This window comes from Brachycentrus maculatus, unplaced genomic scaffold (assembly GCF_059751285.1).
Source record: "Brachycentrus maculatus isolate JH-2025_06_01 unplaced genomic scaffold, ASM5975128v1 h1tg000293l, whole genome shotgun sequence".
NCBI classification, from domain to species: Eukaryota; Metazoa; Arthropoda; class Insecta; order Trichoptera; family Brachycentridae; genus Brachycentrus; species Brachycentrus maculatus.
The window spans coordinates 1704368-1732341 of record NW_028281044.1 but is presented as its reverse complement, the minus strand read 5'-3'; the positions used below and the strand labels follow the sequence as shown (position 1 = coordinate 1732341).

General features: G+C 37.3%; 1 protein-coding gene across 2 annotated transcripts; it reads right to left on the bottom strand.

The window, feature by feature from the left end:
- Window positions 1-53: 53 nt before the first annotated feature.
- mon2 (Mon2 homolog, regulator of endosome-to-Golgi trafficking) lies at window positions 54-27918 on the bottom strand. Of its 2 annotated transcripts, none has more exons than XM_088267345.1 (35): window positions 27700-27918; window positions 25684-25815; window positions 24510-24692; window positions 24311-24428; window positions 23844-23947; window positions 23635-23760; window positions 23129-23350; window positions 21809-21923; window positions 21405-21536; window positions 19269-19365; window positions 17617-17768; window positions 16688-16842; window positions 15918-16037; window positions 15058-15259; window positions 14245-14375; window positions 14031-14142; window positions 13388-13515; window positions 12540-12641; window positions 11409-11519; window positions 10266-10441; window positions 9544-9724; window positions 8871-9015; window positions 8501-8646; window positions 8197-8304; window positions 7480-7614; window positions 7153-7285; window positions 6522-6657; window positions 5974-6121; window positions 4353-4526; window positions 3494-3663; window positions 2309-2460; window positions 2121-2228; window positions 1038-1125; window positions 839-951; window positions 54-456 (listed from the first exon to the last, which is right to left on the bottom strand). In XM_088267345.1, the coding sequence occupies exons 1-35, from the start codon at window positions 27817-27819 to the stop codon at window positions 344-346; spliced, it is 4788 nt and encodes a 1595-aa protein (XP_088123471.1). In that variant the 5' UTR covers window positions 27820-27918; the 3' UTR covers window positions 54-343. The 2 variants fall into 2 exon arrangements, with proteins under 2 accessions (XP_088123471.1, XP_088123472.1); XM_088267346.1 differs by having other exon boundaries at window positions 10266-10438.
- Window positions 27919-27974: the final 56 nt, after the last annotated feature.

The following is a 27974-nucleotide window of genomic DNA, read 5'->3' as shown; positions in this document are numbered from 1 at the left end:
CTGGGCATAGCAGGTTCCTATATCAACTCACTATTCTATATTATTTATTCCTATTTAAACATTTTATTACCCCAAATACAAGGCAAACCTTCACGTGGAAAAAAAATTCCATTTTATTATCAGTTGAATTAGACAAAACTAAAAACAAAAAACTTTTTCGTTAATCTGTTTTCAAATATGAAATTGTCTACGATAATGATTTTAAAAACCCTTAGACATTAAGTGAGACTTGATTAAAAAGAGTGAACATTTTGATTGAATAAATTCAACTCAACAGTTGTTTTATTCTTTACGTATTTGTCTCGGTGCGGTCCCGTAGATGTCTCGTGAGAAGTTAGCACCATCAGAGGGGCGGAGTCAGCAAGTCGGAGTAGAGTAGGAGCGCCTCCTTGAGGGGCGTAGCCACCTGGGAGCCCCCGCTGACGGAAGCACACTCGACCAGCTCTGGATATAAACCTAAAAAAATATAATCAATTTGTATAAGATACTAAAGATTTAAGGATTAAAACTAGTGTACGCCTCTGCTAGAGATTGAATTAATGCAACTTAACAATAAGTTACAGCGGTGCATTCTAAAACTATTTTAATAAAGGCATGTTTACGCCTCGTTAAATTAAGGTAATTAAATGACATTTAGTCCCCCTCCATAGTGTAAAGTGCATTCGGCTACCATGCTAGAGGTCCCCGGTTTGATGTCTAAGTGATTTTCTACTACAATAATTTATTTGGTAACAGTTATTTGGCACATTTCTTCATCCTACCGAACATTTAAGCCATTTTAGAATTGGGTATGATTTGATTATTACCTTTAATACAAATAAATATTAATCATACAAACCGATGAGTTTTTCCCACGCCTTTCTGTCAACTTTCCCTTTGGGAGCTTTCTTCATAGAATCCACTAGCGTCGCTATAGCTTTCAATACAAATGATATCTCCGATATTTTAGATCTGAAAAATAAAATCACATATTCAAAACGATTTCTTTGACGTGTTCAAATTACAGGGCACATGTATATGGAAAGTAGATGACTTACTTTGGTATATCTCCCTGCGCACTTATCCGCTGGTAACCTCTAATGGCATCACCAAACCTTTCTAGTAAAGCAGTCACTGCAAACTCTCCTGCGAAATAGATAACCAGTACCGCATATTAGACTCATGAAATATATATTGAAGCGTTAGCGTACAAATCTTCCTACTTCCATAGTGTAGTGGTTAGTGCGCTAGGCTACCATGCTGGAGGTCCCAGGTTCAATTCCCAAGAGGGTCAAAATAAATATTAGTGATTTTTCAGTCTAACATTTATTTAATATGACCCTGAACGGAAGGCTGATCACCTTTCCTTCTTGTATTTAATGATCCAGATAACACTGCTTCTATATGATACAGTGCCCTATGCACCATTGGGTGCGGATAAGGGTTAGCAGAAGGGACAAACTTCTTATTATAATAATGATAAGAGACCAATCGATATAAATCTTGAAAAAGAGAATACTTGTCTGACCAATACTATAGGAAAAAAACATGTTTCTAACAAAAAACTGAGAAATTAATATATATTTTATCATACTACAAAACTATGACAAGCCTAGATAGGTGAGGATAAGATTTTATGATAATTTTTATGACCGATTTGGATGATTAGAATTTAGTAGTTCCAGGGGAGAGTGTGAAATTAAATACCAATGATCCGCCATTCTACTACTATTTATTTATTTAATATTACCCTGGGTGTTACCTGTCCGCCTCCGTAGTGTAATGGTCAGGCTAGGCTACCGTTCTGGAGGTCCCGGGTTCGATTCTCAGGGGGGGTCAAATAAATATACGTGATTTCTTCACTATAATATTTATTCAATATTACCCTGGACTGGTATCTGAAGCTGAGGGCTGATCACCTTTCCTTCATGTATTTATGATCAAGAAACACTGCGTTTATCTGATGCAGTGCCCTATGCACCATTGAGGTGCGGATAAGGGTTTGAAGAATAAGAAGTTACCTGAAGTGCAAGATTGATTGCCTTTGTGTAATTAACAATCAAGATAACACTACCTCGATATATGCAGTACTGTATGCACCATTGGGTTTGGATAAGGGTAAGAAGAAGATATTTACTTACCGTTTTCAGAAGTGAGAGTGTCGACATTTTCTAGAAGGGAGAATTGAAGAAGCGTTTGGAAGCAAGTTTTTGCAAACTCTTCTCTGAGCGTCACTTCTGCCTCCCCTTCTGTAAACACAACATTACTTTAGCAGTTCTCTTCCTCAAGTCCACGTCTGGACGGAGTAACGGAGAAGCCGAGTGCCGACCTGTATTAGCGGAGAATGCGGTGTGTATGGACCCCCTGTTGAGTAGTCCGACCACTTGGGATAGGAAGGGCGGAGGAATCTTGTAGGCGTATGGTAGTATCTCGGTCCGGATCACCCCCACGAGCTCGCAGCACAGCCTTTCATCTTCAGCTCTGTAAATTAATAAACAAAATGTGAAAAGAAAGCTAAAGAGTCAATTGTTTTGCATTGACAAAATGACACAGGCGCATCGATGTTTAGATTGTCATTTGCAAGAGTTCGGTGTACTTGGTCATTTTCTACAACCAGCCACATTTGCATTATAACGCCATTTATTCACCATTTATTCACCCTAAACTCCACCTTGACACTTGAAAAATTATAAATAAATGCATTTTTACTGTATGTTTTTATTATATCAACAAGAAATTAGGAAATACATATCGCTCACTCCTTTCAAGAATGTCATAAATCAAAAAACTTGATTTTTCAAGAAAACGTTTTTAAAGTTTAAAAATATTACACAATGTATTAAAAATAAATATCAAGCCACTTGTTGAACTTTTTACTGTGCGAAAGATCTTTTTAGGTAAAACCTGAAGGTTTTTTCTCCATTTGAAAAATATTTAGTATATTTAAAAAAAAAATTAAACAATTCCTTTTCTTCAAAATGCAAAAACAACACTTTCTGCCCTGTGGCGGGTAAATATTAAGTTTAAAATATGCCGCTTTTGCTGGGATATATAGTACATTTTCTGGGCATTCCGAAAACATGTACAACTGAAAATTGACAATTTTTGATTTATGACATTCTTGAAAGGAGTGAGCGATATGTATATGTTTCTTGTAAACTTCATGTTGTATAAAAAACAAGATAGGTATTGAAAACCATTACTTCATGTAATTTTAATGTTTTTTCTTTTTAACATTGTAAATTTCTTTTTCTAGACATGTCCCCAACTAGGGGACTGTATTATATCATTTTCTACATAATCTTGTGCTTCAGGTCTAAAGTGTTATTAAATAAATTATAGTGTGAAACATCAATGACTTACAATTATTGACATTATCATCATTAATTATTAAATTATTGACCATGGGGTTCATCCCCCTGGTCAGTAATTCAAATAGATGCTGGGATATTCAGCATGGTAGCCAAACACGGTAACCACCTCAATACTACATTGTGCAGATGTGTTCTCTTACTTGGCTTGGAAGAGGGCCCCGTCCAGCACAGAGGGCAGAGTCCCCCAGAAGGCAGCGTAATGCGCGGGGTCCTCCCTCGCCAGCGGCAGCCCCGCCTCCAGCGCCTGCAGCAGGGCCGGCAGGGGGGCGCCCCCCTCGCCCATGCCCTCCACGCCACACTCCTTCAGCACCTGTCCAGATAAAGAATGCATTATGTAATGATCGTCGCATCGCTTTGATCCTTATCTGCACGCAATGGTGCTTCGGGCAAAGAACTGTTTTGATGTACATAGTTTGAACTTCATTGATAAAGTCATGGAAAAATAAATAAAAACAAGGACGGAAGATTTATAATGTTCCTCGTATTTATGTGACAATTAATGAATTCAAAGCCAAAGCTAAGATTTTAACATATTGCTTGCGGGAAATGAACAAAAGCGTCTTTTACATACTGTTGGGAGAGCAGGAGACGCTTATAAGCATTCTATTTGCTTAATTCTGGTAGAGCGCGAGATGCCAAAAAAATATTGTACAGATGGAAATTGGGTTAGAAGTTACTTGTGATTAGTATACTGAGGGTCAGGCTGCAGACTGTGAGTATTATAAGGGTCGAGGTTGATAAAAAAACCGCCCGCAAACAATATATTAAGGTAAATTTATCTTTTTTATTTTAATAGAGAAATAGATATGACAATAAGGAATAATTATATATCAGAAAAAAAGCGACTGCCTACTCAGCTGTGACTACCTATGTCAGATTGATCAGATGTAATCATTTCTTCTATTATTATTATTTTTTTAAACTATCTTATAACCTGGTAATGATGATCATAGATAGACTAGAAAAAGTTAGATTGATTAGAAAAAGTATAAAGGTTACCTCCACAATATGAAGCAGTAGAGTGTTGGGCAGGTTGCCCCGGGGGGCGCAGGTCTGGTACAGCCGCACGGCCTGCGTCAGGGCTCTGCCTCCGCACGGCGAGGACCCCACGCGAGACAGCCCCAGGAGGGCCCCAAACAGTGCCGGCAGGAGCTCCGTGCGCTGCAGGGCTTCCTACATCATAAGGAAAGTATCACAGGCTGACAATAAACCATAATTCCTTTCTTACGGGACACATTAACAGTGTCTGAGTGACACAAGTCAACACAAGTATGGACAGAAGTCGAGTGGAACTGCTGTTCCTACTGCATATATCATGTTAATCATTTGAACTAATTCTTCTTCTTCTTTTTCCATGTTCGCTCCCTAGGTGGAGCATATGGCCAACACGAGACGTCTCCAAGTCACTCTGTCACGCGCCATCTCGTTGGCTTCTTCCCAGGTCAGTCCGGCGTCTCGAAGTTCCGCTGAGTATAGTCGGTGAATGGTCGTCAGCGGCCTTCCGGGGCGCCGGAATCCTCGGGGTTGGAAGAAGAGACATGAGGGGTTGATGCCCTCAGGTGGCATTCTAAGGATATGTCCCAACCATGTCCACCTTCTCCTCTTCAGGACTTCCAGTATGAGGGGCTGTTGAGTTCTTTATACCCAGTATACGCCTCAGGCACCTATTTTCAAAACTTGCTAGTTTCTTGCTTTGAGCTTTGGTGAGGTGCCACGACTCACATCCGTACAGCAACACTGTTAGGATGCTAGCGTTAAAGAGACGACACTTGATTTTTGTCGAGTAAAGCAGTGAGTCCCAGATATTGCGCATTTTATTGAATATAGCTCCTGCCATTCCGAGCCGTACATTCAGTTCCTTTTGGACACTACCATCCTCCACCATGAGTGTTCCAAGGTATCTGAAGGTGTCGACTCGAACGAGCGCTCGTCCCTCACAGGTAAGATGTTGGTCTCGGTCCAGGCTCAACAGGCTGAGTTGCACATGACATTGGTCTTTTTGGCATTCACGCTTAGGCCTAACCGAGCGGAGTTTATTTGGAGGGAGTCAATTATATCTTGCAGGGCTCCGATCGATGTTTCTATTACAACTGCATCGTCCGCATATTCTCAATCGCATAATTTCTGAGCAGGACTCACTGCAATTCCTCGAACTAATTACTGATTGATTACTAATTCAAGGCAACCAAACATTATTAGAATGAATAGTTTAATTGAATACCTCAATTACTTTCATTTGCATTATTCCCATGCATAATTTCTAGTCCGCTTTATTTGTATGTGAGAAATAGAGATGTGCCTAATGGATGATTGTCAATTTTTTCGTTACCGGATTGGGATAATATCAGTTACTTTTTCTTGGTTTATATTTCTTTCAAGTTTAAGTTCCAATTGACTACATCGGGAGATAGAAATACATAACAAAATATATGGACTGATTGGCTTGATTAACTTTAAACGATTGAATCCAAAAAGTGAATTGAATAACGACTTCTTTTAAAGATTTTGTAATTTTTTTTTTTTTTTTAGTTTGATCCCTCGTGTCCGGTGAGAAATACCGTCAATATCTAGTCACACAGAAAGTCCACTCACGTATTTTACAAAAAAACAAATGTATTACCTGTTGTAACAGCTCTAAGCAGTGCAAGACGGCAGAATGCAGCAGAGACACCGATCCAGTGTCCACTATAGTCTGAGGAGAGTGCGCTGACACCAATATTATATTTTCCAGAAGATTCCCCAATGTGGACAAGTCTTCCGCTGTGAAACTGGAATCAAAATAGGCTATGAATAGTCAAAATTTACTAACCAATTAATGCTAAAAATATCAAACATTAAAAGTTTTGTTAAGAGAGTGAAAAATTATGGTGTTTAGTATGCTTAAACACACATTTTACAATTAAATATAATTGTCTTTCAAATACAATAAAAATAATAACATATTTCAAGGTTTTATTAATATCACAATGTAGACAAAGAAGTTTAGTGGGATAAGATATAATTATGTTTGAATATAGTGGTTACAAATTGTCTTTGGCTAATTTTTGTAATTTTTTTGTAATAAAATAGTGGTCAAATAAAGAAATTGAGAAGAATAAGTCGTTACTTGTGAATGATTAATCAATAAAAGCTACACTTCAGAAATGAGTAGAAACATATTATACTTACGTAGATTTGATGTTTTGGAAAATAGTGGGGAATATTTGCACTAGCGCTGTGAGGAACGCCTGAGAGGGCACATATTCAACAGGGTTCGGTTGGCCAGTCGTGTTGTTGACTTCAACCGGCTCTATCCTTGTATTTGCTAGAAAATAATTGGAATTAAAAAAGTAGGTAATGTAAATATACAAAGAAAATTTTTATGGATTTAATTGTCATACAACTATAGGCCAAATTACATCATTTCAATTGAGAACCAAAACGAAATAACTACCCAAGAAGGTTCAATTGTTGCAAGGACCGAAATTTCATAATATTTTTCATAGTTTTTACTATATTCTTATTATGTTTGTGGATTTTCTGTTTTTACTAGGCTCTTGCAGCACAATTAGTATTATGGTGGGGACTGATCGGAGCCATTTCGTCGTAACGTAACACGTTATGATGCGAGCATTTGTATAGTCACTACAGCGAGCCGAGCGCTACATTTATAGTTGGAGCGATGTTACGACGTTACATTACGAGGAAATGCTCAGATCAGTCCCTACACATTCATTTTTATTTGATGTCATTTTACCCCTCAAGAGTGTTTGTACGACAAATGGACACACAGAGACTAATCTGATAATGATATCCTCACCATTAGAAGCCTCTTTGGCTATGTGGATCCAGACTTGCCACGACAGGGAGCAGACTTCTCTCTCTAGAGCAGCATCCGGACACCTCTTCATCAGCAGCACTTCTTGGAAAGACTTCAAAGCTCCGACTGACACCTGAAAGATATTTTCACAAATAAACAAATATAATCAATATGTTGGTTTTCATTCCTTCTTCATCTATTATCTGCATCTGATGGTGCAAAGTTATCTTAATTGTAAATTACACTTGGCCAAGAGCACTGACTATAACACCATTATTTTCAGCCTTTAAAATTAAAAATTGACAAGTTCATAAAAGGAAAGGTTACCTCATGATTTTGACACAGCGCAAAGTTTTGTATGAAGTCCAACAGTACGGCCCACGCACGAGCGAAGTCTCCCAGCCCTTGGAGTACTTGGTGCTTAGTATGGAATACCCGCGCTACTCCAGACAGGGTTAAAACCTGGAAAATGGGTCATTTATTGAATTGACATTTATGGCATTCCCCGATTGGAATCAGGAAACATCTCACTGACTATTTCGGAATTTTATCTATAAAAAAAAAACTTTTGATATTTACTCGAAATAAACTTCAATAAAAGAGCAAAAAATAACAATTGATAATAATTTTTTATTGTATTCACTACTTTTGTTATTTTTTAAAATTGAAATTCAAAATACTGTTACAAGAAAAGACGAAAAAAATATTTATCAAGGAACACTTATTTCAGATTCAGTACACATAAATCATTCATGGATACATACACATATCCCTATAAAGACTTTGTATAGTTCGTATTATTTTTTGACATCCCAACATAGATGAAGAAGAATATGGAAGTCTGGACATTTACGGTGCTTAGGACCGTCATAGGCTGCCTATAAATGCCCAGACTTACATATTCTTCTTCATCTATGTTAAGATATAAAAAATAATATGAAAAATAACTTCTTTAATAGGAGATAATCCAGATATGTGAACAAATATTTGGACACACTCAAAATGTTGTTAACTTTGTATAATGGTTACGAATGCTCAAGGAACCTGTGTTTCTGCCCACTGTTTCTGTGCTGTGTTCCTGGAATGATGAATGAGGATATGCTCTCCCGTATCCACTTTCTCCGAACTCGCCATGTTGGCCTGGTTCTGAACCTAGAGTAAAAAATTAAAAAGGATATAGATTACAAGAACAATGTAAAAAAAACAGGTTTTCAAAATACGACAAACTTCTAATTACAAAACTTTTACAGTTCAAGAATTACAATTTGGAAATTGAATTCATTATATGGAAATACAGAAATGAAATTGTCAGGCAGTGCAGTATCTACAGATTTATAGTTTAAGTTACCTTGTGTAGCATGGGGAAGAGTACCGCCCACAGTAGGGGGCGCCAGGCCGCGGGCTGCAGGGACCCTCCGTGGGCTCCCACACAGCTGAACAGTGTCTGGCAAGCCGCGCGCCGCACCGACGGCCGACCCTCCGTGCACAGCTCACCTAGAAACAAACCAATTATTCAACACTAAAATTGGCAATGGTATATGTACCATGTTTGCAGACCACAAATGTAAATTGTAAGTGTTCAATCAAAAATTTTAACAAACTGACCATTGTAACATTTTCCTTTGCAAACATACTTTATGTCATCCACATACATGTGAAATCATGGAAATTGATGGAAATAAAATGGATATTGGATTATTTTCTTGTTTGAAACTCACCGAGTCTGATATACAAGCACATCCAGAGTTTCTCAAACTGCGGTAGGTCCACGGTGCCGGGGAATTCGGGATAAACACTGGCATCCTCACTCAAAATGGCAGCCAGTCTCTCTTGGTTGTGATAGAGGTAGTCGGAAATATTCCACTGCAAAGAAAATGTTTAAAAATACTTGTTCCATATTTAAAAAAAAACAGATTATATTCGTGACTACATCAACTAAATTGACATAAAATCCCAGGGATTATTGAAAATTTAGACTGAATGATAAAAATATTACATATTTTTCTTCCTTGTCACAGTAAATAAGACAACGGGCACAGCAACCCACGGTCACAATTGTCTCCATAAAAATACGATACAGTTGGCTAGGCCATATGTACTACTGAAAGTTGCCATCAAGTACTCATCTTTACGATGTGTCATATCTCCTATGCCTATGATGTCCATTGCTGACCTTTCGCCAGCAAAATTTATCAAACTATAGGAAGCGAGTCTGGGTTGGGAAGACATGAAGATACAAGGCAGAGACTGGTGGAACTTTGTAAAATCCATGATTATTACTACATTCCATAGTATTATCCACAAATAAATATAATATTTTCCACAAATATTAAATGTGTCAATGTGACTTTTTGAGATTCAAAGTGAAAAAAATGTATATTGAGTTATTACCATGAGCCCGACGGCGGTGAGGCTGACGTTGAGGTCCTGCGACTGGCGGGCAAAGCGGGCGGCGGCCGCGGCGGCCCTGCGCAGGCTCTGCGCACCCCCCGCGCCCCCGCCGCCACCGCCCCCCACCAGCTCGGCGCACACCACCTGCAGGCACTGGAATGCCGATCTCACCAGCACAGGACTGTTAGGGAAAACAGAAATTAAACGTAAGTGTAAATTTTGAGGCGATTGTTGATATCGAACCTTTTTGCAACTTGTTAGCACTGCTCACATGTTCACTGATAATCAAAAATATTTTGTAAAAAAGGCGTCAAGCTTCTATTAGTATTTGATATCATAAAAATATTGATTTTATTTTATTGATATCTCAACATAGAAAAATTAATTTATTGAGATGATTGATTGATTAATATTAATTTAAGAATATGAAGGTCTGGGTTTTTACAGGGACTACGGCCTGTCATTGCCTAGTTTAATAGAAAACATTTATTTTCATTAATTGATTCATTACTTTGTGGTAATATCTATCCATATTTAAATTATGTTTTACTTGGTGATATTAGTGATATATTTATTCACAAGAACATATTAAAAAAACAACTTACTATTACCAATAACTACCCTATTTACCCTACCTCCATAATTTTTTTTTAATATATAGAGAACACGTAAGGAATGCCAAAAAGAAATATACGAATATGAAATTAGAATGGACAATCAACCTGTGATGTTCTGCAATGGCCGCCACAATGTGCAGCAGCTGTGGATATGCGGCTGCAAGTGCTTGTCCGTGTGAGTGGAGAAGTTGAGACACGCACTCCAGCTGTCTCTGACGAACATCTGCGTGCTGGATGGAACTGAGAGAGCCCAACGGTTCCACCAGCAAAACCTCCAGCTTCTAGCGGTAAAATATTGCATAAGAAAATTGAATAAAAAAACAACCATTGAGTTGGGTATCTAGGTTAGTGAACACATAGGGCACTGTGAAATTGTAACTTTCCACAGTGGACATCGCTGTTCAGAACTTGACCAAAAAGGAATGAATCGCCTGGTGATTAATCTGTAGCCAGGAGAGTTCTTGTAAACTAAACAGTATTTGAAGAGTAAATTTTTAAAAACAATAGCAACACATATTAGCACATTATTTGCGGGAAATGCCTAAAAGCATCCTTTACATACTGTGGGTAGAGTGCGGGAGACGCTTATTAGCGTTCTATTTTTCTTACTCTTGGTACAGCACGAAAGACGCTAAAAAAACATTGTACACATGGGGGTATTGGGTGTTGCGGCTACTTGTGATTAGTATACTAAGGGTCGGGCGGCAGACAGCCCGACCCTCAGTATAATATATAGAGTATAATTAGGGTCAGGGTTTATGTAAAAACCGCCCGATAACAATGTGTGACTTAAAATTAACATAACAACTTTTTGTGCTGGAACTGAGTTTACCTTTACACCATAGTTCTTCAACCATAATGGTAATAAAACAAATAATTTAACATAAACTACAAAAAACTACTCAAAGAAGTCCACAGATGTTTTAATAAATTAAACTTGAAACATCTTGTTTCAAATCAGGAAATTTAATTTATTCGCAGGAGGCTGATCCCACTTAAAAACAGGCCACAAGGCCTACACCAGGAAGAAGAAGAAGAAGAGGAAATTTAAGACACGCAGAGCAATTATGACATCTTTTAGATATTGTTTAATATACTCTTTTATTACAGTAACAGATTTGTAACTAGGTTACAAAACATCTTGATAATAAAGTATCACCTAAAGTCGATTGCCATTTTTAAAAGGTGTAAATTCACAATATAAAAAGTAAAATGGATAGATTGTACGGTGATCGAGTTGTTACAGACCTCTGTTCCTTGGTCCGGATGTTTGAACTTATAATGTAGCGCTGATTTGACAAGATACGTGATCGCTTCTACTCCCCACTCACGCATACGAATATGCGGATGCTGACAAACCTAGAGTGTGTATTAAAAAAATACATTAATAATGCAAAACATTAAAAACAGAAGCACCTTTTTTCGCAAAATCTTCATTCGTAACTAATAGCCTAAATAATTTTATATCCAACAAATCAAATTAATTTGCAATGTGTTGAAATGAGCAAGAACTCAACGGTACACCGTATATTCCATAATTACACAAATAATATATATTTTTTCAAAATTCACTATAGTTTTTGGAATGTAATTTTTTAAAATAAAACGACAACATCAGACTGGTGACACCAGTTTGATGATGTCGGTTACGACGAAACCCTGTAGCTGGTCAAATAAAATTAGTGTGGAAAAAATTACATAGTTATTTTACTATACAGGGTCATTCATTTCGTGGTTTCAAGATGAAACCACTCAAGTTATGGCCGAGAAACCCCCCGAAATGTGCGAAAAAGTGGTTAAAAATTACCCCAAAAGAATCGCATGCATAGAATCTTCCCGAGGTGCCAATTGAATGATATTGTTTTTCACACTAAATGGCAAAGTCTAAACTTTATAATGAAATAAAATTTTCATAAAAAATGTATCACTGTGTGTGTTTTATTTAGCTTTTCTTTCAAAACCGCAAAATGAATGACCCTGTATAAAATGCAGTTTCACCAAGAAATGTCAGATCAAAACTTAAATCTAAGTAAGAATTTTTGTTTTGCAATCTACAGGTTGAGAATCCTTGCTCTAATTTTAGCTGAACAGAGTATGTACATAATTAAAATTAACTTTGAATTAGTAAGCAGTAAATAAAATTAAAAAAAAAAAATATTTATACAAATATTAAAGCAGCTATCAATTTATGTGAAAAAAAAATAGTTGGAAATGAAGTAATACTAAAAATTAATTTGAATGGAGTCAAAATAAAACACTTTTAATGCTTTTATCGTAACTAATAAAATTAATATGTCAAATGGTGTTTGTGACTTTATAAGAAAAAGGTTGTTTTGAAATGCAGTTCAAGAGGAAAATGTAGAATTTAAGGTAACTTACGGCCAATAAATGATTGGTGAGAGGTCGCCACATAACTTCCACACGGTGTAAATTGGCCAGACCCGTTTCCAGTAACTTGGCTACTGCAAACAGCGATGGTTCCTGAACACAAACATCACACAAATTATACTACAACTAGCCAACAAAGCTTGTTGATCAGAATGCAATTGTTACATTTGCAAAAAAAAATTGTTACATATTTCTGACCGTGGGTACCTTAAAAAAAATGAATAACAACAGCCAACATTGCAAGTTATGACATGTTCCTTCTTATTTATTGTTCCAGGTAGATAAACCAAAGCATTGTGATCGGTTATTCACTTATTACGAGCGCTGATATAGTTTGTGGCTCAAGGTGTGGGTAGTTCAACAATTCCCCTACCTCAACGATTTTCGAAATAATTTTCAATTGATTTTTTTTGCCTATACATATTGTAGTCATACAGGAGAAAGTGACCAAGTGCATTTTTTACAAAAACGTGATTATTGGCTATTTGATTTCTTACTAGCTTAATATTGTCCTGAAAAAATCCTAAAGCGATTTTAAACTTGGAAATATAATAATATTGACTTATTAATAATGTCTAACTGCATTGATGTTTATTTTCTTGTCAAGCAAAAGTGACTTAAATGGCCCTCCTGAACATTTTACGTTTTGTTATTTGGTCACTTTCTTCCATACGACTTCGATATATAACTGTTTAATTACCTTAATATTTTGATTAGATTGATATATTTCAGGTGTAAATTTATAACTTTGAAATCATGTTTCATTTGACAATTACGGACACAATGGAGTACGAAAAGGATACAAGTATCTTGGGCATTGTATATACATAGTTACTCACCCTGTTAGAGTAGGCTAGTTCCATGGCTTCATTGGAGAGCTTTCTCAGGGCATCCAGCAGATAGTGGAGAGCTTCCGACTCCAGCTGGGCTGAAGACTCAAACACTTTGCTGACCAGACCCGATAGCACTGAAACACATCATTTACAAGAATTTCAATAATATTATAAAATACATATGTATATAAATCGCAATTTTGAAGAATTATTTTTAGTTACCGAGTTATTCAACAAAAAAATCGTTGAGCTTTTATTGGGTCACCCGATATACTATTACAATTAATCAATTTAACTAAGGGTATTTTGTTGCCTCAGAGGCCAATATTAGCTCAGCTTATCGGAATTACTTCATCACTGTCTTCATATAAATGTCACATCACAGTTTAAAAGCAAATGTTGGCCTGTTGGGAATCAAATCAGGAACCTCATAACGGTAACTCAATTCGCCACTACACTGCAATGGTGGATAAAACACACTCTTCTTCTTCTTGGTGTGCCTTGTTAGGTCCCCCTTATGTTGGCGATCACTATGGCAAACGCTTCGCGGTCCTACGCTACCCGGAACTACTCCTGCACTCCTCTCATCCAGATCCAGTCGCGGAATCTATCCCAAACTTATTGGCAGTAATAATGATGAAGGTCTCACTTGGGAGATCGGCCATGACGGCGGCGGTGCTCATGAGAGCGTGAGAATCGGTGTGGGCTCGACCCGCCTTGAGGCTGCCTCCTGTGGAAGGCTTCAGGCCCAGGATCCACACCTGTAAACCGTCGAAAGTATCATTAGAACCAATATTATCCAGATGTCTGAAAGTTTTGGTTATGCTAACTATATAATATAAATAAATAAATGAAGACCTCACCAAGTGCTGGATTGTAGTCAAAACTGGTAGCCAGGCTTCCTGCAGAGCGGATCCGTGTCGAGCTGCCAGTCTCAGGAGGGCTCGCAGTCCAGACACCTGGCGACCTGTGACCACCACCCACCCTGGCTGACCTATAATAATATCGAGGAGTTAGTGTAAAGCTAACTAATGGACCTCCATGACTGTGACTGGTTCAATGATGCACATGAGCGTGAAACTGACAGTGAACGCACAGCAAATACAACTGTTCCATGCATAATGACTCCGTTATGCTCACTATTTAAGAAGGCACCCGGCACAACCTGACCATGTGGAATACACATGTGTCATCTGTGGTATTATCGCTAACAACTGATGTCTTCTGATACCTACATGTACCCGATGGTGTATACAGCACTTGATTGGGTATGTAGAGAAGCATATCTGTATGTGTACAAGCATATTAGTGTAAATGGAATGAGTATTTCCTTACAACATTTTGAGTGTCCAAATACTTGTTCACAAATCTGGATTATCTTCAATCAGAAGTTATTTTTTACATTATTTTTTGACATCTTAACATCGATGAAGAAGAATATGGAAGTCTGGGCATTTACAGAGCTTACTAACATTTTAGGCTTGGTTAAGTGATCTTTTACACACGTGTAACATTCACCAGTTCTACCCATGATTGACAACCACATTACTCAAATTCTTGAAACTTCTAGATATATTGATCAAACTTGTAACACAGTATGTGCGAGTTCACAATACCCATTTACGGTATTTCCTTAGACTAAAATTGAATAAAAAGCGCTCAGTGATAAACCGTACCAGGCGGTGGGGTGTTGGAGGGGGGCGGCGTTCCCACACACAGCACCTGGTGCGGTTCCTGTGTGGGGGCGCACGCCTGGTGGGGGGCGGAGGGCGCCCGGGGGCCGGGCAGGGCTCCCAGGGCAGCCAGAGGGTAGTGTGCTGGCAGGGCGGCGCGGCACAGGGCTCCTGCGCACGCGTCACGTGCTCCTGTGTGACCCACCTATGAACAAAACATATTCATATTATGTATTTATTGCTGAGATACTCAGACTTCCATCTTCATTCATAAAAAAGGTAAGAATACATATGTCATATCAAGTAGAGACACCTTTAAACTTTTTTTAACGCTGAAAAATCTTGTACATAGTAATCTGATTAAAACATGAAAAAATTGCTGGCACATGATTCACAGTTTCGGAAGGGACTCTCCCAATAGTTTATTTATTTTATTATAAGACTCCCAAGTAGTCCTAATTCTTCCTCCTTTCCTTTCCCAAAATCATACAAAGATGATAAAACTAAATGAGATGTTGGAATAAATAATGCCACCGTTCAGGAAAAATTCCCTAACAAATTATTATAACCTTTCTCTACTAATATTATTTAACAAAACATAAACAGAAAACTTTTAAATAAATATTATTTGACATTGGTTTGGGGCTCCAACTGCGCTAAAAGGGGTTTTATTTGAAAAATGAAATGGACATTCCTCAATTTTGCATATTTTTTTGTACATAAATATTATAACATCTTCGACTCTGATTTTTGCATCGTAGAGTAAGAAGAGTTACCACAGCGACTGCTACCGAGTTTACCTATATGGATTTCAAGTGAGATTGAGAAAGACCCCTTCAAAAAAACCAATAAGTGATTCTTACCTTGGCACTGACTCTCGCCAGGGTATGGACAGTCCGGAGTACCAGCTCTAGCTCACCTACACTCGCCTCCGCTAGCACCGACAGCCCCCAGACAAGCCCACACCAACTGGACTGCACCAACTATAATTACAAACAATACACAATTACGAATACGGCAGAAATCCTCATTCCATGACCATCTTGCTTAACCCTTCACTGCATGACTGCATGACTGCATTGACAGTTTGTCTTCGAGAGACAAGTGAAGTTATTATTTTGGCGTTCATAGCGCGTCTTTTGGCTAAATTATGAACTATATACGTGAGTTATGAATGTATCTAATCAGTAACAACAAAGAATGGTTGCTTATATTTTTAAAGAACGTTTTAACACTAACTTTTGGGTATGTAACAAATTTGATACACTATGCAGTGAAGGGTTACTGTGTGATTGGAAAAAACCTAAGCGAAGAGCTAATTTACTGACAAATTTGTCGTCTTTTTCTTCTTCTGCTTGGTGTAGGCCTTGTGGCCTGTTATTAAGAGAGATTAGCCTCCTCTGATATTAATTCCCAAGCTGTGTATCCATCTCTTTGGTGGTCTTCCCGGAAGTCGTCTACGTTGGGCTTGACCGTGCAGTGCAATGTGGGGGAGTCTGGATGGTTTTGTTCTCCTCACCTGCGCCGTTACCTTCTCATACCGTTGTCTTCTTCTTTGTCTTTCCCACCAAACAACGTCTTGGATCTCACATGTTTCTCTTGTGTTGTATGACCAGTAAAATCTTTTTCTTACCTGTAAATGTAGTTTCTGCTCTTTCTCATCAGTATCACTCTTCTCATTTTCACTGACACCTTCCTTGATTTCGATTTCCGGACTAACCGCATCTTGTGGCTCTTCCTTTTTTATATCCAGTTCCGTGTTCCTGTCATTGTTTCTTATTTCTATATCTGTAAAAAAAATAATAAAAAAATATGAACACATTGTCCTGGTAGCATTTAATTCTGGTTTCCTATGTCTAATGACCAATATTGGCTTCTTAGAGTCTGGCACAGTAGAAAAGATTTTTTGAACTTTGTCCATATCTTGTTTTTTTCTTTCATCTGTTCCTACATCTGTGGATTCAGGAATACCAAATATTATCACATTTTTGCTCCTTTTCTCCCTTTCACCAAGTTTTGCTAAAACCAAATCCAGGCTGGGGAGCTTAGGTTGTTCCTTTTTGAGCTCAGCTACTCCGATGCCAAGAGTTGGCTCACTAGATACCTTAATGCAGGAAGCTGTCTCACACCGATTTTGCAGTCAGGGCGCAGATATTTGAGAGTGGATGACTGCAGAGTCAACACCCTCGGCCCAGTGACAAGTAGTCCACTACACTTTACACAAATTGTGCGCTCACACCCATAGCACATTATTTTAGGATTTTTCTCATCATGTTTTGGGAGTTGTTTTATGCACTTTAGGCAGGTTGCCATTTTTCACTGTTGTATGTAGTTATACATAATTAGCACTAAATTTAGTTATATGTTTAAGTTATAATTTGTTCTGTTTTTTTTTTTAATGTTTAAAACTTTATTTTGCACAGGAGAAAAATAAAACACAAGTACACTTTAACAGCAGTATTGTTGCAATCTCAAATTGTTGCATGTATTAAAAAATAAATTGTAAAGAGAGTGGCCTCTCTCTTCGTATCTAAAAAATATGAATTGGAATTGGCTGCAAACCTGGAGGTTCATAGTCCTGATCCCTGAGGTACTCCTCCCCGCCTACTATGAGCGCGATGGAGCGTACTATTTCTATGATGCAGGTGTACGCCACCGATATTCCGTACCCGTCCTGAACTTGTGGCGCTTCCGTACGATCCAACATCTCTAGACTGCAATTGATAAATAAGCTATAGACCCAGTCATATATATAATCAAAGGGACAATCCGATCTTGATATATAAACATACAAAATTACTGCCGGTACGTGGTATATTGTGGATGAGTATCATCGTTGAACAACAAACAAGACAAAAATATCGAAATCTCCTAGTACACAACTATGATACACGATTTACACACAACGAAGGTTTGATAGTCTCAAGAATTAACAATAACTATTTGAGTCGAACACTGCAATATATCGTTCCTTCTTCTTCTTCTTATTATAGGCTTTGCGGCCTGTTTTTAAGAGGGATTAGCCTCCTGCGTTGTCGATTCCCAGCTATCAACCCAACCTTTTTGGTGGTCTGCCCGGGAGTCGTCTACCATGGGGTTGGCCGTACAGTGCAATGTGGGGGAGTATATCGTTCCTAACATTTTAAATTTGTTACCGACGGATGTTAGAGGTTAAAATTAAATGTGGAACAAAGGCAAAATAAAGGAATGGGTAAATGATCAAGAGTTAATTTTATGAAAATTGTAAAATGTATATATTCTTCATTTTTCTCTCTTTTTTGTGTGAATATTAAGTTAAAATGGTTAAAAACAATAAAAATGTATTAAAAAAGAACTCCACCGACAAGACACAAGGTGGCTTGGTGGGTCTCTGCAAAATATATTTTTTAAATATGTTAAAAATTGTAATTTAAATGAATCTATACAATTTATGTTAATAAAAAAAAGCTTATTAATTAAGGCCCAGTTATCAATAGCTCGCAACTCAATTTTCTTTAAACCCAGGTGACTTTAAACATTATTGAATTTCTTTCTTAAAACAGTGCTTTTGTATTGCAACAATAAGTTTTTCTTCGAAATAAATATATAGTTTGTAAAGAAAAAGTTCACCTCCATAGTGTAGTGGTTAGTGCGCTAGGCTACCATGCTGGAGGTCCCGGGTTCGATTCCCAAGAGGGTCAAATATTAATGATTTTTCAGTCTAATATTTATTTAATATTACCCTGAACTGGTACCTGAAGCGAAAGGCTGATCACCTTTCCTTCGTGTATTTAATCATCTAGATAACACTGCTTCTATACTATGCAGTGCCCTATGCACCATTGGGTGCGGATAAGGGTTAGAAGAAGAAGAAGAAAGACAATAGGTTATTAAAATATAAGTAATGAGTAAGGTATATTCTGATATATATTCTAAAAAAAAACATTCAATGTAAATTATTAAAAAAAAAAATTACAACTGGCTCCTTGCGCAGCTAGTCGCTCACTAAGTTCTATGTTAGCAAGTAAGGCCTTAAGTGTAATGTAAAGAATATGGAATATCAAAAGGAGAGTAAAATCACTTAACAATAATTAGAAGATAATTTTTTTAAGATCATGAAATATAAAACAAGTATGGATTAGATGTAAGCACAATATAAGCTCGATAACTTAAAAATTAAGTTGAAATCTGAGTAAAAATTTGAAAAATAAAAATATAAGAAAATATTTACGTACTAAGTCCATTTTGCAGTGCCGGGTGGAAATGTGACGCACATGGGAAGCCAAACACCTTTCCAGAAGAATCCGGCAAGCTGCGGCACTCCGGTCATACCTAAAGAAAATGCATTTCTTACAAAGTTTACGCTCACTGTTTAAATTGCACGTTTAAACTGAGGGTACAATAAAATATTTTTTAGAAAAATGACTAGACTAATATGGAATTTTTAATGATATTCATAATGAATGGCTGGTATAAATGCAGAAAGGTATTTGTTAACTGCTTAATCAATGAGACCAGCTTGCTAAATATGTTTCCATTTCTGCGAACCCAAGCTCAGCTAGCCTGTTTCAATATGTACTGTATTATTAGGTACAATGATTAAAGAAAACACTTCGTTTTTTACCACTTGAGTTTTATTATAGACTACATGTTTCAGAAGTTAAACTTCCATCATTCAGGTCTGTATAATAACAAATATACTATGTTATGAATATTACAAATATACTATGTTATATGTCCGCCTCCGTAGTGTAATGGTCAGCACGCTCGGCTACCGTTCTGGAGGTCCCGGGTTCGATTCCCAAGGGGGGTTAAATAAATTTAAGTGATTTTTTCACTGTCATATTTATTCAATATTACCCTGGACTGGTACCTGAAGCGGAGGGCTGATCACCTTTCCTTCATGTGTAAACGATCAAGATAACACTGCGTTTATATGACGCAGTGCCCTATGCACCATTGGGGTGCGGATAAGGGTTTTATTATTATTACTATGTTATATATTATGTTATTATACAGACCTGAATGATGGAAGTTTAACTTCTGAAACATGTATTCTATAATAAAACTCAAGTGGTAAAAAACGAAGTGTTTTCTTTAATCATTGTAACATGTCTTACCACAAAGTTAATGCCGAAACAATAAATAAAATTATTAGGTACATATTGAAACAAAAAAGAGGTGTTCCAGTGATTTGTCACTTATATATTTATTCAGTATCACCCTGGACTGGTACCTGAAGCGCTAGAATGATCATCTTGTGTTCATGTATTTAATGATCCAGAGAGTACGCATCACTGTGAAGTAGTGCCCTATGCACCATTGGGTATGGTTCAAGATTTTCATTTCATTCAAACCCTTATCCGCACCCCGATGGTGCAAAGGGCACTGCATCATATAACCGCAGTGTTATCTTGATCATTAACACATGAAGGAAAGGTGATCAGCCCTCCGCTTCCGGTACCAGTCCAAGGTAATATTGAATAAATATAAGAGTGATTAAATCACTTGTATTTATTTGACCCCCCCTGGGAATCGAACCCGGGACCTCCAGTATGGTAGCCGAGCGTACTGACCATTACACTACGGAGGCAGACAAATGGTTGAAGGTTAGAAGAAGAAATTCATTTTAGTTTATTTGAATTTGGACTAATTTTGTTTGTATAGGTTTTGGTCTCTTTTGATCGATCACCTCCTATACACGGGGGTACAGTTTCCATAGGGGGTACAGTTTCCCGCAGGCCAGATCACTCCCCCCTGTTGGGTATCTGTATTACATGCTGTTTGTAACAAATTTAGATTTGATAAGGCTGTAGAGTTATAGTTTTTGTTATGATTCAGTTGAAAGTTTCGTTAGCTTAAAACACAAGCACAACTTAATAATTTGGAAGTCTTAGAAATAAAAAAAAACTGTTAAACAGCAAATTAAATATAATCAACAATCAAATAAACTTATGTCAAAGTCCCATATTTAATATTTTTCCCATAAAATCAAAACCAACCTGAACACGTTATCCCCTTCCTTGCTCCTACCCCACCTTAAAACACCATAACTTGTACACTGTTTCTTTTATATATCATATATGTATGTTTAGTCATAAAATAAACCCTGAAGAGGGCAACAGGTTGTTGCCGAAACTAGTTGGTTGTTAATAAAAATGTGAGTGGATCAAAACAAAAAGTCTTTTTATTTCTCAAAATAATATAAAACAAAAACCCATACTGTTTTAAAAATTCAAACCAATTAAAAAAAAAAGAAGTATTAAAGGTTTATACCTAACCCATAGTTAGTGGAGTCAAGTGTAATGGGAAAAATTCTTTTTTGAGTAAAACAAATTAGGGATATTAGTATCATATCGTAGTTAACTTACCAACTGGCGTGTTGACTTGAGAGGCTACAAAGAGGCTCTGTAGGTATGCTCCGATGGCATTCACTATATCTTGGAATATATTGGTGGCGTGAGGTCGTAGGTCGTAGCATTCACAGAATGAAGTCAGCAATTCTAAACAAGAAATTTATATTATTACAAAGTTTGGAAATTTTTATACTATTGTATAGATATCTCAACCGAGTTGTTTGAGTAAAGTCTTAAAATCTAGTACAGTGGACTAGATTACTAGATACTAGAAAAACATTAGTTTGAAAGTATCATATGAGTGAATGTACCGGCTCCCACATGATTCCTATGATTTGTGGCACTTCAGACATCCGTAAATTCTGAAGCATTTGAAATGATACTAAAAGATATAGTGTGGCTATGTCTGAGGAAGTTACCTGGTCTGATGGCCATCTTGTGCAGCACTTCGAGAGCGAGTGCCCGTTGCCACAATGGCTTATCGGGATCCAGGAACTTGATGGTGAGAGACAGGAATATCTCACACTCTGTTACCTGAAAGGAGAAGTAAATGCTTCACTGAAACTGTTAACACACTATTGACGGGAAAGGTTTTTCTACCCGTTCAGACTATTAATGATTGAGGACAGGAAGGGTATTTTTACCTTCTGCGCCTGCTTCATTTCAAAGTCAGAAAAGAAGATGTTACATATTTAATGTTTTCATATGAATATTATGTATCAATCTCTTAGTTAAGGTCTTAACTATATAATAATAGTAATCAATTTGGATAATTTATATAGCGCTATTTTCGTAAAATATTACCTCAAGGGTGCTTCACTGTGAATGAATTGGGGAAAAGATAATGGTGGAAATGATTTAGCCAACAAATGTGTTTTTAGTTTTTTTCTAAAGATTTTTCACTATTTCTAACCGCTGGTGGAAGAGCATTCCACGCTATCGATCCTGCAACAGCAAAGGCTCGCTATATGTACATAATTATCAAATCCCGTCGCCAGCGGTCCGCAAGCGTGAAAAACACCCTTCCAAAATGTGTTAACAGCATTAGAAGACCTCACCATTTTATAATGTAGGTAAGATCTATCCGCCTCCATAGTGTAGTAATTAGCACGCTAGGCTACCATGCTGGAGGTCCCGGGTTCGATTCCCAAGAGGCTCAAAATAAATATTAGGGATTTTTCAGTTTAATATTTATTTAATATGACCCTGGACTGGTACCTGAAGCGGAAGGCTGATCACCTTTCCTTCGTGTATTTAATGATCAAGATGACACTGCTTCTATACGATGCAGTGCCCTATGCACCATTGGGTGTGGATAAGGGTTATAGAAGAAGAAGAAGAAGAAAGAAAAAGGGTTATTCAAAAGTAAGGAGTAAGGTATATTCTAATATATATATTCTAAAAAAACATTCAACATATATTTTTTTTTTAAAACATGACTTGTGGGTCCTTGCGCAGCTAGTCACTCACTAAATTCTATGTTAGCAAGTAAGGCCTTAAGTGTAATGTAAAGAATATGGAATATCAAAAGGAGAGTAAAATCACTTACACAAATCACAATAATAATTAGAAGATAATTTTTTTAAGATCATGAAATATAAAATAAGCATAAATTGGAAATAAGCACAATGTAAGCTCGGTAACTTAAAAATTTGGCCCTATGCACCATTGTGGTGCTTATAAGGGCTAGAAGAGGGAAGAAGAAGATTTATAATCATCGACTGCTGATGGTGTCCTACCAGTATGGAATGGTAGTGGTGAAGGATGGAGGACAGCATCCTCAGCAGGCGGCAGGTGAGCGGGAAGTGCGGGCGGAGCTGGTGGTGCGCGGGGGCGGTCTGCCCGCCCCCGGCGCCCGCCCCCGCGCCAGCGCCCCCCACGCGGTACTTCACGTTCGGCGAGAACAGCCGGATTATCAGCGGGCACACATGCTCCTTCAGCAGGAACCGGAACTCTGTGATCTGAACAAGAGATTGGATTCTTTTAAACTTTTATAAAAGTAGCACTTGACATTTATTTATTTTATTTGTTTGGGAACTATACAGCTTTTACATTAAAAATATTAAAAAATAGTTACATTTTGAGTATGTCCAAATACTTGTTCACAAATCTGGATTATCTCCAATTACAGGAGTTATTTTTCATATTATTTTTTGACATCTCAGCGAGAGTGTAAGGTTAGCGTATGATAAAATGGAAAATCGCAAAGTTAGTGCTTCAAATATAAATTATAAAATAAACTCACCTTAAAGAATATTTCGGAGTAATCAGTAAGAATGGTTTCCAGCAATTCTAACCCGAAGGTTTTGGAGATATCTGTCACTCCGACCAGCCAGTGTGGCTGATCACCATTCACCAATTGGACAATATCCTGTAAAACATAACCAGCACAATAAACACCACATTCTGATGATAATCCGATATTAAGAGTAAAATTAGAAAACATATAAATACCTGGAACATTAAGTAGGCATCTGCAGCGCACGGCCGGAGGTCTTTAGGAGCCTTACTGTTTGGGGGCTTCAAGTCAGCCGGATTCATTTCTCTGAAGTTATCACCTGGAAAATGGCAAAATAAGAAAATAACCATATTGTTGGAGGTTTTCAGTGTTTTCGATATACACCCATGTAACCTACCCTTATCCATTATTTTTCTAATGGTCTGAGCCCCATTCGCTCAGTCGATACAAACACAAACTAATTTGTTATATTGAATGAAATTCCTAATAACAATGAGTAACATCAGTTTGACAGTTGACCTTAGTTAAATTGGTACTTTTTTACCTGTTTTTGATTCATGACTAATATTAGATAATAAAAAAATACTCTCCTAAAATGTTGACATTGAAAATGTATCTTATAAAAAGATAGAAAGAAGTTGGTTTAGATGGGATAATAAATAAATGGGCAAAATTAACTTACTTTTACAGTCATTGGCCGCCCTCTCGAAAACTAAAGACACAAGCTGTCGTACAGTCGCCCCCGCGGCGTGCTGCGCCCCTCCGGGGGCTTCCTGAAGGCGCAGGCACACCACCAAAGTCTGAAAACCGCAACAGTCATGACACAACTCATTATATATGAGAAATCAAGAAGAAACAAGTCTGTCAAATCTTCTACTCACTCTGGCCAAGGTGTCCCCGCGCACCAGGTCGGAGGTGGTGAGGAGCAGGGCTGCGGTCTGCAGCAGGCGGGGCTCCAGGCCCCCGCAGGCCCCGAGCGTGGCCAGGCAGTCCACAATGTGCCGGGCCCCACGGGCGTCCACGCCGCGCCCAGCTATGAGGCGCTGCATAGTCCCCAGGCAGAACTGGAAACAAAATAAGCCATCAAAATCGGCATGACTTGAAAATTTCCACATGCGGTCTTCTGCTTTAACACTGGAGACTTAACAACGCCAAATGCTATAAAGGGTACTACGCCAAATAGATGGAACATTATCAACAATATCATAACAGCAAGGTGATCAATCCTACGCTTCAGATATAAATATTGAAGTATATTGAATAAATATTTTAAGGCCCAGTATTCGTTAAGTCGCAACTTAATTTTCTCTTAATCCAGGTAACATTTTATGGAATTATTATTTTTTTTAACAGTAACACTGTTTTGCATTGAGAAAATAAGTTTTTAAAAATTAAAATGATTTATTGAAAGGTAAGGGGATAGAATAATTATAAAAATATTTTTATATATGTCCGCCTCCGTAGTGTAATGGTCAGCACGCTCGGCTACCATACTGGAGGTCCCCGGTTCGGTTCCCAGGGGGGGTCAAATAAATATTAGTGATTTTTTCACTGTGATATTTATTCAATATAACCCTGGACTGGTACCTGAAGCAGAGGGCTGATCACCTTTCCTTTATGTGTTAATGATCAAGATAACACTGCGTTTATATGATGCAGTGCCCTATGCACCATAAGGTGCGGATAAGTTTTGAATGAAAAATGAATTAATATATATTCTAAAAAACAAAAAAATATCCAATGAATATTCTTTAAAAAAATCGGGTGTGAAATTTATTCATTTCAATTTATCCATTATAACATGGAGAAGAAATGCTTAGAAAGTACAGACTTCAAGGTGGATAATAATATATGAAATAAATCTATACTTTCAAAAGCATTGGCTAACATGTGAAGCCGCAGAATCGGAGAGAACATGGCGTAGTTTGCGTTATGTACAAATACTGCGAATATAGATTTTTGCCTAGATTCTCTTCGACGCACGCTAAGCTTTATTTAGGAGATCAGGGCTGTCCAAAGAATTTTATATAATAGTATATGTTGAAATAAGCATACCTTTATAATTTTGATGTCCTTGGATTCGCATCCTTGCACTAGAGGGTACAGAATCTGGTTCACTACTCCGTATAGTGATGCTTGTGGGTTGTTTGAAGCTAAGGACAGCTTCTCAATAGCTTCGTCACATGACTGCAAAATACATTTTTATGTAATTAAATTTTTAAAGAAATAACCTACAAAGTCTCTATTTTAGAGGCTTGTCTGCGGTTAGGATGGTAAAGCAAATATATTAGACTAATTGAAAATATGTATGGATATATTTTTAAAAACTTAACGAATTTAATTTATAAGATAGTTGAAGGTACAAATAATGCTTAAAGATACAATATTTCAGTAACAAGTTCCTCTCTAATAAAGTGCACTGCTTGCGTTTAGGGAGGGAGTCTGCATTGCAAAATATAATGAATAGAACAATAGTTAGACTTAATATCAAATAAAAGAAAGTTATATCAAAGTAAACATATTTTTGGATATTTAATTTTTTTATTAAAAGGAATAACCCGCAAAGCCTCTACTTTTAGAGGCTTGTCTGCAGGTAGGATAGTAAGGATAAGAAGATATATGTGACAAATACATTACAAACACCCAGACCAATTGAAAATAGATCTTTCTTGAATTCATAATGCAATTGGCGGGAATTGAACCCGCGACCCCTGTTTCACAGTCGAGCATCTATCCGACTGCATCTAACTAAAAATAATTCATCTTATTCTTCCAACCCAATGGTGCATAGTGCCTAGTGTCTATTGTGTATTGTACATCAAAAAAAATATTTTGGCCACAATTAAAATAATTCCAAATACATTTTAATAAACACTAGGTTTCAAGGGGTGTTTTAACTAAAACTAACTAACCATCACGCCGCTTCTCCGCAGGGGTAGGCAGAGAGAATAGAGCGCCACACCACTCTGTCCTTGCAAACATTCTTCGCCTCTTCCACGTTCATGCATCTCCTCATACATACCCGCCGATTGTTACGACTCTTAACCTGACCACTTTCAAGTATTTGGCATACCTGATCGTGCCATGTTTTTCTCGGTCTTCCTCTGCTTCTTTTCCCGCTAACATTCGCCTCATAAATTTGTTTTACCGTTCTTTCCTCACTCATTCGTTCTACATGTCCAAACCATCTCAACACACCTTTCTTAATTTTATCAATAATGCTTATCTCAGCTTTGCATTCCTTCCTTATTTCACTATTCGCACATCTATCATACATCGTTTTGTTACACATTCTTCTGAGAGATCGCATTTCGACTGCATTCAGTCTACTTTCATCCTTCTTTTGCCAACTCCATGTTTCACTTCCATACATTAGAGTTGGAACCAGGACTCCGTTGTGCACCGCCAGTTTAGCTTCCGCTGATAGGTTTTTATTTGCTATAACTGATTTAAGTGCACCATTCACTTTGTTCCCAGCATTCACTCTCCTTTCTATGTCTTTATCAATCTTTCCATCCCTAGAAAACATACTACCCAAATACACGATATAAACCGGAGTAATCCAAACAATGAATATACAAGTGACATACATAATAATGATAATATATTTATCTACTAAAATTTGCTCCATTTTTTATCAAATATATTTGAAACTTACCTACTTACTAAACTTATCTTCGTTTTGTGGTAAATTCTGAACAAGACAAGTTTTTTTTTACAAATTAACATGCAATAATGAGTCATTTGGTTTATGATTTTTTGCATAATAAAATAAAATAAACAAAACACTAGGCTAAAAAGTTAAGGGAAAAATATAGGGGAAAAAAACAAGTGAAGTCAGAGAACAAAACAGATGAAAATTTGAATATAAAACAAAACAAAAATACAACATAATAAAATTAAATGAGTAAGTACCTACATGAAGGTATTTAATTACATTTCCCTGCTTTGAGATTTAATACACGATAATCAGATATCAGAGGATCCTCCCTGTTCGTGTCTGTAGAGACCGCGGCACGCAATCGGCCAATTATTATCTGTACAAATCTATCGAACCCGACATAAACATACCTCCCGAATTTGTGGATACTTTTTCTTGGTCTCCAAGCTCAGGTTCCTGAAGTCATTCTGCAGCACGTCCAAGAACTTCTTGGTGGAATCGTCACCGGTAACCGGAGCGACGAATGCCATCCTCTTGTTTATAATATTCCAAAGAACTTTAAATAAACCATTATATGCGGCGACAAAACTGCCATGTACACAAATTGACAGTTGTCAAATTGCTGAGATGCGATGTTGCCAGACGTATAAAATATTAAATTAGACATGTATTTTATTATACAAAG